Source organism: Equus przewalskii, chromosome 11 (genome assembly GCF_037783145.1).
Source record: "Equus przewalskii isolate Varuska chromosome 11, EquPr2, whole genome shotgun sequence".
Classification (NCBI taxonomy): Eukaryota; Metazoa; Chordata; class Mammalia; order Perissodactyla; family Equidae; genus Equus; species Equus przewalskii.
The window spans coordinates 10929791-10948648 of record NC_091841.1 but is presented as its reverse complement, the minus strand read 5'-3'; the positions used below and the strand labels follow the sequence as shown (position 1 = coordinate 10948648).

Here is an 18858-nt window from a genome sequence, read left to right as displayed (position 1 = left end):
TTGATGCTGCATCTTTTTTTTTTTTTACTTTTGCTTTCTTAAAGCATGTGCTGAGCCGGTAGGTGAAGCAATTTGGCAATTCAAAAGGCCCAGCGGCTTGGGCAGCGGCAGGGGGAGGCCAGGGGAGGGGTGGGGGGGGCCCTCTTTCCCCGGCCGGGGAGCAGCAAAGCCCGCACTAACTTCATAAAATATAAAACACGGGAGGGGGGACGGGGGGGGGGAGACGTGTACAATACAATACCTTAGGGGATTGGCAATAATAAAAAATAAGGTTCATTATTTACAAACAATTTCTGTTCTTGGTCTCTGTACAGTGGGGGGTGGGGGGTGTCGGTGAGTTGACGTGTGTGTTTGTGGGTGGGTGGGGGCGGGGAGGCAGTGGTCGTGTTGGTCATTATGGGGGGGCAGCCCAGTGAGTGGTTTATCTGAGGACGGATGGTTGTGGGAGGGAGGGGTCAGGATGGAGTGGTCCGCCCAAAGGAATGATCCAAATGTCAGGGGGCGAGGAGAGGCCCCAGTCAAGATCTGGGGCAAAGAAGGGTTGGGGGAGAAGTGGAACCCTTTCCCCTGGGATGGGACCCCAGGGGGCAGGGGTACGAGCCGGATCCGGGTTAGTGAGCAAGACAACCCCTCTTCCGGGTGCCGGGGGGATGTCCTGGGTCCTGGGTCTTGGCACGGCCTAGGAGAGTTTGATGGTGGTGTTGGGCCCCAGATCCCTGGAAAGAGAAGAGAAGTCAGGGGTCACCCTGTCCAGTAAGGACGCACACCCGTCTGCAAGCTGGATCTGGACACAGGAGGGATGGGAGGGTGTGGCTGACATGGGGACCAGGGGGCTGGCAGAGGGCAGGTGGAGCCTGGGACCCCAGGAGGGGAAGGGGCCGCCCGCCCACCTCTCGTGGAACCACTCCTTGGGATGGGAGAAGTCGGGGCTGGTGCCGTTCCCACTGCCGTCCTTCGGCCAGGCTTCGCTCAGGTACTTGCTGGTCTCGTGGGTGCTGTCCAGGTGGTCGAGCTGCAGGTGGTCCTGGGGGCGCTGCTCCGCCGGCCCCCCTGGCTTGATTTCCCAGCCGTCCGGGGGCTCCACAGGCAGGAGGGCGCTGCGGCCGTCCTCCCAGGAGCCTGCGCCCTCATCGTAGAACAGGAGGCTTCGAGAGGGCACTGGAGAGGGAGCCTGGGGTGAGCCACGGCGCCAAGGAAGCCCCGCCTCCTTCCTCATCCCGGCCACGTGCGTGCCTGGATGTGGGCCCCGGAATCTCACAGGCCTGAGTCCAAATCCCAACTCTAACAACACTGAGCTGTGTGACCTCAGGCGAGCCAGGTCCTTAACCTTTCTGAGCCTCAGTTTGCACATCTGTAAAATATGGATGCTAGGCCCCACCTCCCGCAGATGTGAGGTTTGAACGAGATAAGACAGGGGAAGTGATGCAACCTGTGTTTAATCAGCACTCAGAGAAAGCAGCTCTTCGGAAGCAGAGGGTACAGGCCCGGGCGTCTGAGAGCTGCCTCTGGTCCTACCTGTACTACCCACTTTCTGTGACCTTGACGAAATCGCTTCCCCCTCCTGGGCCCTCCTGTGCCCTTCGGGGAAATGGATGGGAAGAAAACACACTCATTGGATATCCACTGTGTGCCAGGCCTTGTGCAAAGCCCTTCGGCCTATAGTGAATCATCGTCCTCTCCCAGAAAGTCTTGGGAACGAGATATTTTTAGCCCCGTTTCACAGAACGGGTAATTGAGGTCCCAGGATATCAGGAACGGTGTCCCATGCTAGTTGTGAGTTGGTGCTGCAGGTGAGAGGCGAACCCGGGTCTGCGTGGCTCCAGGGTCCTCCCCCGACCCCGCACGCCTAACAGTCCGTGTGAAAGGTGCTCCCTGGAATTGTGTGATGCACCCGCTCTGCAAGCCAGCCCCCTCCAAAAGCCATTTGCTCCTGCAGAGGTGTCCCCCTTGCCCTGCCCAGAGACAGGGCCTGACGCCCGCTGTGCTCACTCCTCCAGGCCCTCCCAGCCTCCTCCGACTCGACTCGGGCTTTATTCAACACTACCCGCACCCGCCCCCCAACTTCCAGCCCTCCTGTCCGCAGCCTTTCTCTCCCTCCAAATGCACACGGCCCGCTCTGGCCTCGGAGCAACGGACACGTGGCTCCCAAGACCTCACCTCCCTCTCTCCCGCCTCCCTCAGCAACTGTCCTGTTCTCTCCCTCAGGCCGCTGTGCTTGTCCAGGGAGGGTTTCCACTCCCTGCCTCCACCTCCTCTGCAGCCTCCTCCCCTCAAGGCCCTGCGGGGTCCAGCTCCTCCTCCAGGCAGTGTCTCACTTTCTCTCGGACCTCCCATCTGTTTCCTCTTCCTCCTCCTGCCCTGCCAGACAGCTCGCTCCTGCTCAATGATGAAGGACACTCTGGAAGTTCCTCTGTAGGTCTACCCAAAGTATCTTCTGCCTCTGGAGATCCACAGTATTCTCTGCTGTGCCCTATGCCAGTTCTCCTTTGCCGCCCACGGGTTGTATCTTTTCTCTCCTCCCTGGAGCTCTTTAAAAGGGAGGGAGTGTGCTCGCATAGAAGGTGCCTTGTCTGTACCAGACACTCTGCTAAGAGTGTTCACGTACCGTGTCAGGTGTGACTGACTCTGATCTCCGTACCTCACGGTCCCCTATGGGATGGCAAATATCTGAGCCCACACCACCACTGCCCCTCCTCTGCCTGTGGGAGACATTACTCATGGATCATGGCTCTCCTTCCTGTTGATCCTGAGGGGTGCATCAGAGTCCTTCTTAACACAGTGCTTCAGGCAAACACCACCATCTTACTGGAAATGGCCCTAGAGCTGAGACTCATTTGCTATCCCGTTGTGAAATACTGAGGGTGCTTAGCAGATGCCCCATAACCACTGGCACCATAATACATGGGGGCTAGGGTGGGGACATTCCTATTGTCCCCTAAACCTACCTCCCCTGAGCCACTCCTGGGTGGGCTGGGAATCTGGGGGCGGGGGAGTCTGCATTGTAGTCCCAATTCTACAACTAACATTGAATATATCATAGACCCTTGGGAGGCCTCAGTTTCCCCATCTGTAAAATGAGGAGGTAGAATGAGATGGTGCCAAGCCCAAACTTGGCTCCTCTCTGTGTCTGGCTTCTGCCTGGGGTACTCACTCTGACTGGCTGTGTAGACGCTGTCAGTGGCCATGGGGTCCTCCTTCACGGTCTGGGAGCCGGAGGAGAACTCGGGGAGGCAGGGCACGAGGGAGCCCAGCACCAGAACGAAGCACAAGGCTGCCACCTGGTAGTGGAGAGAGCGGGGGGTCAGACCTGGGGGAGGGAGGGGCTGCAACGCTGGCCTCCCCCAGTCCTCATCCCCCAAAACCAGTGGGTGCCAAGGGCTCCGTATTTTTCCAAGAAAGCAGCCCCTGGAGCCCACCCCCCCGACATGGGGTCTCCCACCCTCTGTGGAGAAGGTGGAGGAGGCTGCTCAGGCCCATTGTGGGGGCACCACAGGCAGTGCTGGAAAAAAGAGGGAAGTAGCCAGTGCGGTTGTCACCTACAGGATGGAAAAATCAGGAAAAGAAGAAAGGGGGAGGACTGGCGGGGGCTGGGACAAGGGAGGGGGACACAGCGTGACACCAGACTCTCAGCAGGGGGAGCTAAGAGTCACAAAGCCCGAACTAACCCGTGCCCACATCATGGCTCTGCCACCTCAGCATCTCAGAGGGGCTCAGGAGGCAAAGGGCTGGACATTTCCAGGAGAGGGTGGAAGAGGGACCAGCAGCGACCTGAGCCACACCCTGGGCACTCTTGTGGGTTTTTAGACATTTGCTCAGCTTTCTCCCCACCATTCATTCCAGAAAGGACAAAGTCCACACTTCCCTGAGTCTCCCCGAGCCCTTCACTCCACAGGGTATGGAAGCCGCCCCCTCAAGGGACTTGCCCTGCCATTGCCTAGCTGGGTTCACGTGAGTCACTACATATGCACAGTGTAAGAAGTGGTCAGGGAAGGTCATGTTCTAGAAGGTTCCATGGGCTTGGTGAAAGAGGCTGGGGTCCGTGAGAGCTTGACCCGAGGGACGTCGCCGGCAATATTGCCAATCCCTCAGAGCTCTCCCCATCCCTTAAAAAGCCAGCCTGGGGAAGGCTTGTCCTCCCGTGGCCCTGTGGGGAGGGAACGGCACCTACCATGAGGCAGGTCCCAGTCTGGGTGGCGGCCATCTTGTAAGGTCTGGAGATCTTGTTGGTGACCAGGGTCTGGAGTTTCTGCAGCTGCTGGAGCAGGGTCCTGAGGAGGGCACAGCGGTCACCCGGCAGGCTCCAACCTGGCAGGCATGTCTGCCTCCTGGAGCTCTCCTGGGGCGCACCTGGGCGGACTCCAGACTTGCCTTCCACACCAGGTGCCCATTCAGCCAAGACAGAGAAGGTCACCTCCCACTTGGCTCCTCTGTGTGGTGGCTCGGGCACCTGGGGCCTCGTGGGGAGTAGCTGGGCCACCCTGTGGGAGCTCAGGGGGACCCTATGATGCTCTTGGCCAAGATGGGGGTTGGAGGAGGGCCTGCCCCACCCGGGCTCAGGTCACCTTTTTCTCACCCTCCATCAGCCACAGCTAAGTTGACTCTCCCTCCTTTGTAACCCACAACATCGGAAGGGCCTGTGAATGTCCAGTAAATAGCAGCTACCGTGTTTGTTAATTGTGGTGGTGTTTTCGCTTTTATCACAGCCCCTCTAACAGCTGGTTTATTTATGGATTTCCATGTGGGTCTCCTTCGCTACCTGTGGGCCCCCTGAGGGAAAGGGCTGGGTCCCACCCAGCGTGAAATCCTCTTGGTACCCACAGAAGGTGCCAGCCCACGCTTGGTGAACAAATGTTTCATCATCTCTTTCCTCCACCCAGCCCAGCGGCGGGGGCTGCAGTTCCCAGAATGTACAGCAGGTGGCGGAATAGCTCCAAGGGCCGGGCCCTATTTTGGGCCACAGAGGAATCTGGGCCAGGGGCAAGGGGTGAGGGGTGAGGGCCCCGGCTCCCCTTCCCTGAGTGGGGGGCCTTCTCCAGGTCAGCCAGGGGAGGGGCTGGAGGCCCCTGAACACGCCTGGGGGGAAGGATGGAAAGAAGGAACAGCTTCCTTGAGCACCTGCTCCATACCAGCTGTTATCTGTTATTTTGATTAATCTCAGCAAATAATTATTGAAGCGCTCCTGTGGGCTCATGGCTGGGCACTATCAAGAATTCAGAATAATAACCATAAAAGAAGAAGAAGAAAGCTAACACGAATGGAACATTCTTAGATGCCAAGCACAGTGCTGGCCCTTGTCTTACAGCGTCTTATTAACTTCCTCATCTGGACCCCGGGAGATGGTGCTCGTCCCATCTCCGTTTAGACAAAGAAACGGGTCCACGGAGGATTGAGTTTTCCCGGAATCACAAAAATGGCAGAGCAGGATGAGAACTCTGAGCTGTGACCTTAGGTAGCTACGGCGCGCCAGGCCCGCTGCCGGCTCTCTACTGGTGTTCCTAGAACTTCATTGTGCACGCAAGTCACCCAAGGGTCTTGCTAAAATGCAGCTTCTGATTCAGTAAGTCTGCGGAGGGTCCTGAGAGTCTGCATTTTGAACAAGCCCCCAGGTGTTGCCGATGCCGCTTGTCAGAGAAATTCCCTTTGTGCTAGCAGGGATGGACACCAGGGGTTCTCAAACTTGACGGCGCGTCAGAATTAGAAAAGAAGGAGGGCTTCTGAAGACAGATTGCAGAGCCCGCTGGAGTTCCTGACTCAGTGGGCCTCGCGTGAGGCCTGAAAATAAGCATTCCTAATGAGTTCCCAGGTGCTGACCACACTTTGCAAACCACTGCCCTCGACCATCTCACCTGAGTGTCCCCCCTCTGGTCGGGTGTCTAGAGCTAGAGCAGATGAAGAAGGCTGGGAAACCGGGGTCCCGGGCTGCTGTCGTCCTGAACTCAGATATTGCTCCTCTCTCCCGCCTCCCAGAGCTACGCCAGAGCCAGGCACTGGCTGCAGAAGGGCAGGGGGTGGGGGGGGGGGCGGTTGGGGGGACGACGCAGGTGGCACCACCCACCTGTTGGCATTCTCCAGGGTCTCCACCTTCTTCCACAGTTCGTTGTTCTCTGATGTAAATGTCTCCACCCTGCGGGCCCCAAGCAGGGACGGACTCAGGGGCAGCCCCCAGACTCGCTGCCCGCCCCCCCCTGGCCCTGCCCACCAGCATCCCAGTCCCTGGGCCCACTGCCCCTGGCGCCCTGTGAGGGAGGACCCGGGGGGCAGGGCAGGCTGGGCAGTGGCGCCCAGGACCTTACTTCTTTTCTAGACACTCCACGTACTCCTTCTTCTTACGGCGGCTCTCCTGGGCCGAGATCTGGTGGAGGAAGCCCCCAGACATGGGTTACCGCTGCCATACATCCACTTCCTGGGGCCCCCCGCTTTCAGGGCTGGCATCCCCAGGGGAGCAGAGGCCCCCGCCCACCCAGGAAGCCCCAGGGCAGGGCGGGGGTCTGGCTCACGTTTTACCTTGTTCTTGATTTTTCTGCGGACCCTTTTCAGAGCCTTCTCCTCGGCTTTGGTGAGGGGGAGTTTCGTGGGGATGGGGTAGCCCTCAGCAATCAGCGTGCGCTTCTCCTCCTCTGTCAGAAGCAGCGGCCCTGATGTCCCCTGCAGTTTCTGGAGGATGGAGGACACGGCGCTTAGGAACCAGACAGCCCGGGGGGCAAACGGAAGCTCTGCCATTTACTGTCTGTGTGACCTGGGCAATGCACGCAACTCTCTGAGCCTCAGTTTCCTCATCTGAGAAAGGGGGTGAATCTGAATTAACCCACTAACATGTATCAAGGGCTTAAGATGGTGCTGAGAGCCTGGCATATTCGGCACTAAGTACATTGTTGGGGGGCTTCCTAGACCCCATCCGGGACCCCAGAACCTCAAAGCTCACTTGTCCAGGGCCCCCAAACAGCAGCCCCCTCACTCCCCTATAGTCTGGACTTGGGAGGCTCCACACCCCTCCCAGGGCTCAGGACCTGGCTCCCTGTTTCCTGGGGGATTGATCCCCACACAGTGCTCCCTGGAGGCAGCTTGGGCCATCCCCCTGGAGCCCAGGAATGCCACCTTCTAGTCCTGGCTCTGCATCAGTGTGGGTCCAGCTGGCCTTTTGGACCTCTCCACCTGTTTCCTATTTACTGCAAGGCAGGATTAAAAGAATCTCACTTCCATCGGCCAGGCAGGCACCTCTCTGAATCCTGACAGGGGAGGGGATCAGGCTTGGGGGCCCCCAGACCCTTCCCTGCTGGCTGGTCATGTGCCAGGGTGCATTTACTCAATTCCTTGCCTCCAGGGTCAGCCCACCCCCAGCTGCTTACGTGCGGGGCGGTGAGGAGCGGGGAGGTGGAGATGGCTGTGGAGGAGCGGGCCATGGGCCGGACAGGGCTGGAGGGGGGCAGAGAGCGGGGACTCTGGGAGCCGTCGCTGTCACTGCCGTGGCTGCTGGGGGGAGTCGGAGGCATCTGCACCAGGTCTTCTGGGGAACAGCAGGGGAAGACAGGTTAGCAGGGTTGCACCCAGCTCTGCTCGGACGTCAGAGGTCAGCAGAGTGTGGGCCTACACCAGCCCTGACATCATGGTCAACACTGCTGGGACCTTGACTAGTTGTCACCTCAGAAGCCCTTCTGTGGTGTCAGAAAGACAGGAGCTGATATCCCGGAAGCTAATTCCTGAGTGCCACCCATCTCTCACACTACAGAGGCCTGGCTCCTTTTTTTTTTTTTTTTTTGAGGAAGATTAGCCCTGAGTTAACATATACTGCCAATCCTCCTCTTTTTGCTGAGGAAGACTGGCCCTGAGCTAGCATGGACCTCAGCAAAAAGAGGAGGAAGCCTGGCCCTGAGCTAACGTCCGTGCCCATCTTTCTCTACTTTATATGTGGGACACTTACCACAGCATGGCTTGTCAAGCAGTGCCATGTCCGCACCCCGGATCTGAACTGGCAAACCCCGGACCGCTGAAGCGAATGTGCGAACTTAACCGCTGCGACACCGGGCCAGCCCCGAGGCCTGGCTCCTTTAAGCCTAGTCCTTGTGTGGATATCAGAGAGGCTGGATTCTTGGAGTCCCTCTCCCATCCCAAAGGGCCCAGGGTCTTTGAGCCTCCAGCTTGGCAACCCCAGGAGGTGATTGGAGTCTCCCCAGAGCCAGACTCCAGGGGATCAGACTGGGCAAGCAGCAGCCTCTGTCCCTTTCTTCCTTCCACCCCAAAGTTCAGCCATAACTACCCCAGGGTTTCCATTTCTGACTTCAGGGAAACAGGACATCAGGCACCAGACTTTGAGCAGACCAGCCAGGAGCACTCTCTCCCCAGCCTCTGCTCCATGCTGTCCCTCTGTGGCCACAGCACCAGAGAGACTGACACTCTGCAGGTGGTCAGGAAGAGGCCTGGGCAGAGCCATGAGGACCCAGGGCCCCGCTGCGGGGAGCACTCCCAGGACCACACAGAATGCCCAGGTGACTCCAGCTGCGGGGACCTGGGGCTCTACTGAGCTGCAGAGCAGGGCTGAGGCGGGAGGAGGACCTGCCCCGTCCCCCCCAGGCCCTGCACAAGGCTGCCTCCTGCGGGAGCCCTCTCTCCCCTCTTGGACTCTTGTTTGCCTCTCAGGGACGCCACACTGTAAAGAGCACTGAAGCTGGAGTCAGAGAGACCTGAGTTCAAGTCCTGATGGTCACACCCCTGACTGTGTGACCTCTGGTTACATTTATTTAACCTCTCCCAGCCTCACTTTCCTGTAGAATGGGGATGAAAGGGCTCCCTGTGTGGAGCCATGAGGAGGCAATGAGCTGATGCATGTGAACTGGCTTTACGAATTGAAGGGCATTCTATACTGTAAGGGGTCGCCACGCTGGTCCCTTCCTACCCTCTGTGAATCCTGTCTTCTCTCCGAGGCAGTCAGCACCTTGAGGGTGAAACTTGGGCCTTATTCATCCTTCTAAACTTTGTGGTCCTTAGCCCAGGGCCTGACACCCAGGAGATGCTAAACCAATGTTTATGAATCGATGTGAATCGATGTGGTGGGATTGGAAACATTCACTTAGCCCTTTCTCTTTCTGGCCCATCCAAGAAACGTCCTCCCCTGTTCCCTTCTCCCCCATCGGGTCTGGGGATGTGCTGCCCAGGCTCCCTGGGGATCTGCCATCTTCAACCCCTATCACTGCTGTGCATCTGGTAGTCTGTGGCCCTCACCGCCCTGTGATCTACTTGGGTACAGGGATTGTCTTCTCTCTCTGCTTTCCCAGTTCCTGGGACTGGGAGATGCCCAGTGAACTCTGGATGGATGGATGGATGGATGGACGGATGGATGGACAGAAGGATGGGTGGGTGCATGGATGGTTGAATGGATGGATGGACAGATAGATGGATGGGTGGATGGATGGACAGATGGACAGAAGGATGGGTGGGTGCATGGATGGATGGATGGATGGATGAATGGACAGATGGATACATGGACAGATGAATGGATAGATGGATGGATGGATAGAAGGATAGGTGGCTGCATGGATGGTTGAATAGATGGCTATAGAGTTAGTGAATGATGGGAGAGGGATTAGCAGAGAGGGTGAGAGGATACCGATATTAGTGATGACAGTCGTAGACTAGGAAAGAAGCGGAACGGATGGAGAGTGGGCAGGGAAGAAAGGATATTCTGGGGAGAGCTGGGGGTACTGAGGGAGATGCATGGGCTGGACCAAGGGAGTCGGGATGTTGTTGCCTAGGACTGGATAGGAAGAGTCCCCCTCTGGACACACGTACCTGGTGTCACTTTAAGGAACTGGTTCACCTCCTGGGGCTCTGCTTTGATCACTGGCAGCTGAGTCATTTCTCCTGGGGCCTGAGGAAGAGACAGGTCCAGCTCCATCAGCTGCCCTGGGGCTCTCCCCGCCACGCAATCCAACCTTCCTCCCTCCCTCCCTCCCTGAGGCTGGGGGACTGCCCTGAACAGTTAAGGACGTGGCTGGGCTCAGAGTTCTGCGCACCGCCCAGAGGGGGCCGAGGCAAGTTCTCATGCTTAGAGAAGCCAAGTCAGACCCGAGAAGAGAACGGTGGCCAAGTCATGCAGTTCACGCCTTAAGCTCAGACAAAGAGGCTTTCCTGGGGCCTCTGTGGCCAGGGCCATCTTCTCAGTGGCAGCTGACCCTGCATGGACTTTGAAGGCCACATAGGCCTTGGAGTGTGGGTTGCCATGAGGATGAGAGGTAATGCCTGGCACATCGTAGCTGTTCAATGAATGGTAACAACAGCACACTCAGAGGGGGCATTAACTGGCTGGGGGCTCAGAGAAATCTCCCCGAGCAGCTGACATCTGAAATGAGTCCTGAAGTATACATAAGAGTATTCCACATAAAGGATGGGGCAGGTGGTGAGTGAGAGGAAAAGCATTCCAAGCAGAGGGAAAAGCGTCCACAAAGGCACAGAGGCCAGACAGAGCATGGCTGGATCTGGAAACTGCAAGTATTCCGCGTGTCCAGAATGTAGGCGTGTGTGTCAGGGGCAGAGCAGTATGACACAAGCCCAGAAGATCTGGGGGGCAGGGGAGCAGAATCCCAACAGTGGAGTTTGAACAATGAGGAGCCCCTAATGGGTTTTGAGCAAGGGACCGAGAAAATTAGGTTAACACTCTAAACAGACGTGCATTCCTATTTCTTTATATTCCAACTTGCTGTTCCAGAAAGGACTTCAAGAACACGTGGCTTTCTACACATGACCACCAACACACGTACAAATGGTGTTCTCTCTGAGGAAGGCACTGTGTCGGGTGCTGGATTCCAGGACGGCCTCTGCCCTCAGGGTCTGCAGCCAGCAGAGAGAGGTCACGAGATTGTGCGTGGGACACAGAATCTCAGATTTGGGCAGATGAATAATAAGCACAAAAAATTAAAGGTGGCAGGGACCTTGGAGATTCCCTGGTCCACACCTCCGCTCAGCCCTCAAGTGACAGATGAGGGGCAGTGATGCAGAAGGATGATGGCATTTATGTGGGTCTCACAGCTCATCATTGACTGTGCCAACTCCTGGTTCCTGTGCCTTCCTAGGGTGTTAGGAGCTCAGGAGAGTGGAAGGTGTGGGCTCTGTCATCTGGTGGCCGAGTTTGGAACGCAGCTCCATTGTTTCCGACTGTGTGACTTGGGGCAAGTTCCTTAACTCCTTGAGCCTCAGTTTCCCTCTCTGAGGCATGTCCCCAATCTCTAAGACCCTTCCTGCTGTGGCAAGGCCCAAGGAGTCTCTGAACCATTCTTGGAGATGGTCTCAGAAGATCCTCCACATCTGCCCCAACCTTGATCCTTCCGGTCCGTGGTAGGGTGCAGAGGGGCTGATCCTTCTTGCCTTTGGCCACATATATTCTCATCAGTGAGCCTAGTGGCCAGCGGGGGGCAGGACCAGCCCACATCTGACTCTAGGGGTTTCAAGATGACCCCCATATAGCAGAAATTGAGGACTAGAAGCCCCTTAGAGGTAGTTCACGCTCCCATTCTACAGAGAAGGAAGCTGAGGAAGAAGGAGGGAATGCACTGTGCCCGGAGCACCAGTGAGGGCCGAGCTGGGACCCAGGGACAGGGCTCTGGGCCTCACCTTCCCAGAAGGGTCTTCAGACGTCAGCTTTGGATCTGTAGCTGAACATTGTTATCTATACATCCATGGAGTTGGGGGTTGGCATGGGAGTATGGGTTAAAAATACTAATCTCACGAATGCAACCAATGAAATATAGCACAATTTGTGTATTTCTATTTGGGTCTTTCTTCCTTTTTGAAAATCCTGATGCTTGGAGAAAAGCAAGTGGCCTGGGTTGTGTCCATTCCCAACATCCTGGACCGGGCCCCTGGTGCACGGTCCTGCCTGGGTCCCTGTAAGCTTCCTTCTGCACGCAGTGAGGGCCCAGCTGACTCTGAGGGTGTTGTGGTTTGTGCCCATTCTAGGATGGCGAAGAGGTGGCCGGGGGGACGCAGAGGCAGAGGACGCAGTCCTGAGGGTCACATTGCTCCCCATTCATAGAGATGCGCCTTCCCACAGAGACCCACCACTCCTCCCTCCCTCAGCCCCTACAAACAGTCCCCAGGCTCACCTGGTGGGGGACGACGGGCAGCCTGGACAGGGGGCTGAGGCCCAGCAATGGGGTGGTGGCCATGGCGGCAGCGGCAGCCATGGCCGAGGAGGCAGCCAGAGGGTCCACGGGCAGCTCCGGGCTCTGCTCCTGCTTCACCATGACGGAGCACAGTTTGTGTCCCAACACCCACGCTCCGTGTTCCACGTCTGGGGGAAGGGAGCAGGACCCAGGCTCAGGGGACTCCCAGGGCAGAGGGCTCAGTGCCCCTCCTACCCGCTGGGAGCTGCTCTGGACCGCACTGAGGAGAGATGCTAGGGGATACCAGGAAGCAGGCAGGACAGGGCAGAGGGGGGTGCTTGTGAGGCGGGGAGGCAGAAGTGGGCTGGGGCCAGAAGAGGTGGGGGCAGCTTCTTCATTCGGCAGCTTACAGCGTGGGCTTGGACGACAGACCTAGACCCTTCCTGACTGGCTGTGTGACCTTAGGTAAGTTGCCTAACCTCTCTGAACCTCAGCTTCGTCATCTGTAAAAGTGCCCGACAAGAAGTAAACATTCAATAAATGGCAGCTATTGTTGATACAGTTATTGTTATTCAGTAAACACTTGCTGAGTGCTGTGCTAGGTACTGGGGACCTAGCGAGAGTCACAAGCAGCATAATGTAGTTGGAATGGAAAGGGGAGGGGAAGATGGGGTCAGAGAGGCCAGCAGGGGTGGCATGGCCCTGGAGGCCGGGCTCTGAGCTATGACTTTATCCTACGGTAACGGGGAGCCACCGAAGAATTTTAAGCATGCTCAAATTTGTAATGTTAAAAAGATCACTCTGCATCCCATAACTAGAAGAACCTGCAACTATGATATACAACTATGGACAGGGGGGGTTTGGGGAGATAAAACAGAAAAAAAAAAAAAAGATTGGCAACAGTTGTTAGCCCAGGTGCCGATCTTTAAAAAAAAAAAAAAAAAGATGACTCTGCCTGTGTGTGCAGACTGGACTGGCTGCAGGCAAGATGGAGGTGGGGAGCCTGTTGAAACCATCCAGCAAGAGAAGCTGAGGCCTGAGCAAAGGCGGCAGCCATGGGGATGGACAGGAAGGACAGACTAGAGACAAATGGAGAAGGAAGACTCCATAGGACCGTGTGACTGGGGACAGGTGGGGGACGAGGGGTGTGCTCAGGTTTCCCAGGGCAGTGTCCACCTCCTGCCCACCTAGTGGGCCTCCTGGCCTCCCCTGGGCTCCAGGGCTGGCAAGCTTCATTCCTTTTCCTGATGGGAGCCCACAGTCCCCCACCCCGAGCCAGCCCTGCTCACAGTGGCCCCAGCACCTGGCAGCCAGAGAAGCAGCCACTGAGGCAGGTCCCGAGTCAGCCTGCGGGGGAAGGGCTACAGGGACCTTTGGGGCCCGCTGCGGGTGGGGAGAGGGGTCAGAGGCTCCTGAGCCCCCTCGGAGGCCAGGCCCCACCCTGCTGGGAGCATGACTGGCTCAGCTCTGGGCCACAGGCCGCTCCTGAGCATCAGGAACACGCACAATCTTCCCAAATTACAGGCCAGCCCGCCAGCCTCTGGGGAAGTGGACCCCTGCAAAGGGCCCAGAGACAAATGGCTCTAAAAATAGACTTGGGGGGGCCAAGGCGGTGCTGGGCTGGTCCAGCAGGGGTGGATGGAGAACCTGCCATGGGAGGGAATGCGCCCCATACCCTGCTTGGCTGAGGCCAGGGCATGCCAGGAAGCTGGGACCTCAGCGGCCACAAGCCCGGAGCCACTTCAAACCCCAGAAGGTGTCCCTGCCCTTGGGGGTGGGGTTGGGGAGGGGCTACAAAGGCCTGTCTCTGCCCCCAGGGAATCTCAAAGACCCTCAGCACAGCTCTAAGCCTTTGATATATATGAACTCATTTATTCCTCCCCACAATCCTATGGGGCAGGCAGCATTATTCTCCCCATTTAACAGATGAGAATATCGAGAAACTCACTCAAGACCATTGTCCTCTGAAGGGAAAGAGGAGTAAGAACCCCGCTCATTGCTCTAGCCACTACAGTATTAACAGGACTTTTACAGGCATGATGAGAATAGCCACTAATTATTGATATATATTATGTGCTGGGTACTTTACATACATATTTTTTAATCCTGGCCAGAGTTCTCAAGGTACATGTTATCTTCTTTTTATAACTGAGAAAACAGAGGCCCAGAGAGGTTAAGTAACTTGCCCAAGGTCACACAGCAGCTGATGGAGGCATACCAAAGACTGTTTGGTTCCAAACCCAGTAACCCTTACTGCCCCCCGAGGCTGGCAGATGGGGTGGTGGCAAGGGTGTGGGGTTTAGAATCAGGGGGGTTGCTTGCTCTCAAGACCCCACTCTGTGTTTTACTCTGTGTGTGACCTAGACAACTCAGCTTTCCTGAAGCCTCATTTTCCTTATCTCTCAAATGGGGATTATGGTCAAAGCAATTCCTACATCACCTGTGAGTTGTGAGAAGTAGATGAGATAATTAACATGAAGGCACTTATGAGGGCTTTAGAAATGTTTATTGCGATTCCCATTTGTAGATGAAGAAACTGAGGCTTCCAGAGGCTGAGTCCCTGATCCCCTCGCCAAATATGATGGGGCACGATGCCTGTATTTGAGGAAATGCCCAAAGGAACCATTTCTAGGTGGGGCACAGTCTGGAGTTCTCGAAGGCTCATGATGTGAGAGGATGGACTCACAGGGCCCTTTGCTTAAAGTGGGGGAGTTGGGGAGAGGGGACCTTTAGAGGACCCTACCTTCGGGAATAAAAGTAGGGTGCAGGGGTCTCTCCCAGGTGGCAGTCAGAGGACATCACAGGATGGGGGGTAGGTTCAGAGTCTGGGTAACTTGTCCACATTTACTGTTTAACCGCCCCCAGCCCCTGGACCGTTCCCTCAAAGTCAGTTGTTCTCAGACCCAAGCATGCATCAGAATCACTTGGAATGCTGGGCCCTACCCACAGGGTTCCTGATCCAGCAGGTCTGGGTGGGACCTGAGAATCTGCATTTCTAACAAGCTCCCAGTTGGTGCTGCTGGTCTGGACCACACCACTGATCTAAGTCAGCAAAAACCCCTTTCGAGAAGTGCCCATATGAGATTGATGTAGTGGCCCCTCTGGTCCCTCTGGGCCCGTGCTGTCTCTGGGTCCTCCCACCCTTTACCTTGGGTGGTGTCCTCCATCTTGATGGGCACCAGGGGGCTCTGTGGCGCCGAGTCCCCGCTCAGGGAGTAGCTGTGCTCCGCCTGGATGCCCGGGGTGGGGGAGTCCAGTTCCATGTCCAGCAGAGGGCCCTTCTCGTCCAGCACGGGGTCATCAAAGAAGCTGCTGAACAGGTCGTTGGAGAAGTCCTCCATATTCTCCGTAAAGTGGTCCAGATGCTCTGGGAAGTGCTAGGAAGAAGGAAGGGAGAGCGGGGAGGCAGCTTAGCTTGGGAAGGGGGTGCAGATGCTGCTGTGGTGGTCCCCCAGCCCTGCCACGACCATCACTGTCACATCAACCTCCCCATGACTCTTCCCGGCCATCATTAATACCACCACACCACCACATCCCCACTCCCCACATCCCCAGAGCCAACTATTATCATTTCTATCATTACCACCAGCACGGTCATCACGATATCTCCACCACCACCTCCACCCTCATTGTCATCATCCTCAAATGGCAGCTGTGGATGGCGTGAAAGAATCCCTGGCCCAGGGGACAGGACATGTGGCTCTGTGACCTTGGTCACATCACTTAGATCGCCCATGTCTGTTTCTCAGTCCATCCTACTTCCTTCATGGGAAGACTAAATAAAAGAGTAAACGTGTGTCTACGCCAGCAAATTTGCATCCCAAAGGCAATATTAGCGACTTCTGTTTCTCTTTCGCTCAGATGCAAGGTGGTGAGATTATAGAGGCCTCCTCCCCCCACCTCATTAGCACTGTCCCCACCTGTCCTCATGCCTCCAGCATCCCTCTTTTCCAAGCCATTCTTTATACCAAGACATTAGACTCTGGAGTCACATTACTTGGGTTCGAATCCTGGCTTGTATACCTTCTAGCTATGACTCAGGGCCGTTCAAACTGTGGGTGGTGACTCATGAATGGATTACGAAATCAATTTCACAGGTCACGACCAGAATTTAAGAAAAAATAAAACAGAACGAAAGAGAGAAGAAATATCAGAGCACACTGCACATAGAGAGCTTGAGTACCTGGTGAAATTTTTATCTGTTATGTCTGTGTGTGTATGTTTCTGGTCATGATGTAAACTATACTTCTTAGAAACAAAAAAGTCTGAAAAATATTGGTCTCCGTGATCTTGGGAAAGTTAATTAACCTCTCTCTGTTTCATTTCCTCCTTTGTGCAGTGGGGACAGTAACAGCTCCGTCTGCTAGGATTATAGTGAGGATTTAAGAAGTTAATACATGTGAAGCATTTAGAATAGTCCCTGGGACCTAGTAATCATTCGACAAACGTGACCTCTTCTTATTCATAAAGCACCCAGTGGCTGCCACATAGTAGGTGCTTATTTTTTCCTCTCTAAAGGAAAATTCCTCTCTAAGGAATCCTAAATATGTAAGGAAATGTTACTGCTGTCTATTCACTATTCACTGACTGGATGAACTTGCTGGTGGGTTGGAAGAGATGGTGGGGGGTTCTCGTCAGACCCTGGGGGCCCAGCTGGTCAGTGCGTAGGGATGGTTTCTGGGGGATTGGCTCAAGGTCTGTGGGTGGTGGCTCCTTCTGGCCTGGAATACTCGGAGGCTGTCCCAGTCCAGAAGGGAGGAGCAGAAAAGCCCTCTGCCTGAGCATAAGGGTCAGAAAGCCACATCCGTCCCTGGGGAGCAGGGAGAGAGCACAGCTCTGCCACCAGATGGACTTTCTTTCAACTCCTCGCTCCACGACTGTTATTGCATTTCTCCATGCCTCAGTTTCCTCATCTCTAAAGGGGAAATAAGAATTCCTACCTCACAGCACTGTCATGCAGATCAAACATTTGTTAGGTGCTTCATACTCACCTCAGGACTACAGGGGAAAATGAGTAAATACACATAAACACTTAGAACAGTGCCTAGTATGTAGGGAGCGCCTGATCATTGTTAGCCATTATTCTTATGAAACCACAGCTTCTAAGAGCTCAACTCTGGGCTGGGCTGAGCTGAGCTTGGAGCCAGTAGGGGGAGGTGGTTTGGTCTTCCCCCTGAAGATCAGAGAATCCAGGACAAAGTGAGTTCAGAAGGCACATTCACTTAGGTGCTCTGCTTTCTTCCCAGTTTGCCAGAACGCATCCTTGCCACCCTATATTTTTGTCGTGGTTTTAACCTTCCGAAGGGCTTTCACAGCGTTTCGTTTTATTTGATCCTAACAATTCCCCAATGACATAAGGAAGTTGCATATGGGCATTTGACAGATAGGGAAACTGAGGCCCAGAGAGCCAAGTAGAAAAGGGAAGGGGTCACAAGCCCACCCCACCCAGTCCTTCTCCAACAGCGGCAGACATTCCCCTTTGCAGGAGCTGCCCGTGTGCCAGATCGTCAACTCCCAGAGGCGGGGTCTGTATCTGGTCCACCTGCTGGATCCCAGCACCCCGCCCATGAGAGCCACTCAATAACTTCTGGTGGAGGCACAGGACTTTGTACCCCAGAGGGTAATGCCATCAGTGTGTCAATCGTGCACCAGTGGGTGTGAGGCAATACCAGGAGGTCACAGGCCTCAGCTGAGCAAGTTTCTAAGAATAACTGATCCCAGATGAGGGCCATTTACAGGGGACAACCCGGGCCCCCAATCGCCCAGCCAGCGCAGGCAGGACTGTGCTGGCCACACCCTCCGCACAGCCTGGGCCAGCCCAGCTGGGGGCGCTTGCCCGGCTCTCTTTGTCTCTCTCAGGGTCTCTCTAAGGCCTGCTGTGGGGCCCCAGTGGGAGGGGGCTGTGAAGAGAGCGAGGGCAGTGAGTCAGCCGCTAAGGTATTTCTCCAGCAGCTGCTTCTCAGGAGATAAGGGTCTGCCAAGCCTTTCCCCGGGAACTGGGAGAGGAGCACAGCTTCCCAGTCTGGGCTGGGGTCTCTGAAGGCCTAAGCGCCAGGCAGATGCGCCAGGTCCTTCTCAGAGACCCCTTTTGGGGTGCCCAGAGGAACCTGCTGAGGGAGCTCAGTTGGCCCCCTTTTGTGAGCAGCCCCCACCCTACCTGCTGGAAACGGCAGCCAAGGCCCAGCAGGATGGAGCTTCAGAGAGTGGGAGCCAAGTGGAAGGGGAGGGCGGCCAAGGGGCAGGCCGGGTAGGGGCGGAGGACACTCAGAAAAGCAGGTCCTCCTTCTCAGGGCTTCCTTGTGTGCGAGGTGGACCTCCGTGGCAACAGTGGGCATGTCCCATCACCCCTAGTCCCACCTCCTGCTCCTGGGAGCATGCCAGAAGGGACTCCCTTTGGAGAGCTCTGTAGTCCTACTTCCGCCTGGTGTCTGGCCTCCCAGAGCAGCTCAGTTATGGTTGGTTTATACCATCAATTTAGATGCAGAAGGGACCTGAGAAAGCCCATGGTCCATGCCCCCCACCCCTACCTCCATTTGCTAATGAGGAAACTGAGGTCCAGAGAGGGAAAGCCGACTCCCCAGGGTCACACAGCGAGCTGGTGATGTTGAGGGAGGGGTTCTTTGCAGCTCGGGGCTGCACAGGAATGCGGGGCACCTTATCCCTGTCCTCTTACCTCTTCCTCTGCACCCACCCTCCCCTCAACCCTGGAAGGCCCACTCTGGCCATCTCAGGCCTCCTCAGCTCCAGCACCGCCCCTTGGTTTCCC

General features: G+C 56.0%; 1 protein-coding gene across 2 annotated transcripts in view; it reads right to left on the bottom strand.

Annotated features, from left to right (window-relative positions):
* Positions 1-18858, bottom strand: part of CREB3L1 (cAMP responsive element binding protein 3 like 1) — a 35336-nt gene continuing 16478 nt past the window's right edge. Inside the window, exons 2-12 of one of the 2 annotated variants that reach the window (XM_070564972.1) lie at positions 15241-15469; positions 12093-12280; positions 9784-9862; positions 7347-7504; positions 6505-6654; positions 6294-6352; positions 6056-6124; positions 4169-4268; positions 3152-3278; positions 891-1158; positions 1-716 (exon numbers count right to left, since the gene is read on the bottom strand). In XM_070564972.1, the coding sequence (XP_070421073.1) occupies positions 680-716; positions 891-1158; positions 3152-3278; positions 4169-4268; positions 6056-6124; positions 6294-6352; positions 6505-6654; positions 7347-7504; positions 9784-9862; positions 12093-12280; positions 15241-15469 (1464 nt within the window). In that variant the 3' untranslated portion in view covers positions 1-679. The remainder of the gene's footprint in view (positions 717-890; positions 1159-3151; positions 3279-4168; positions 4269-6055; positions 6125-6293; positions 6353-6504; positions 6655-7346; positions 7505-9783; positions 9863-12092; positions 12281-15240; positions 15470-18858) is intronic. The other variant, XM_070564973.1, reaches the window with a different exon arrangement.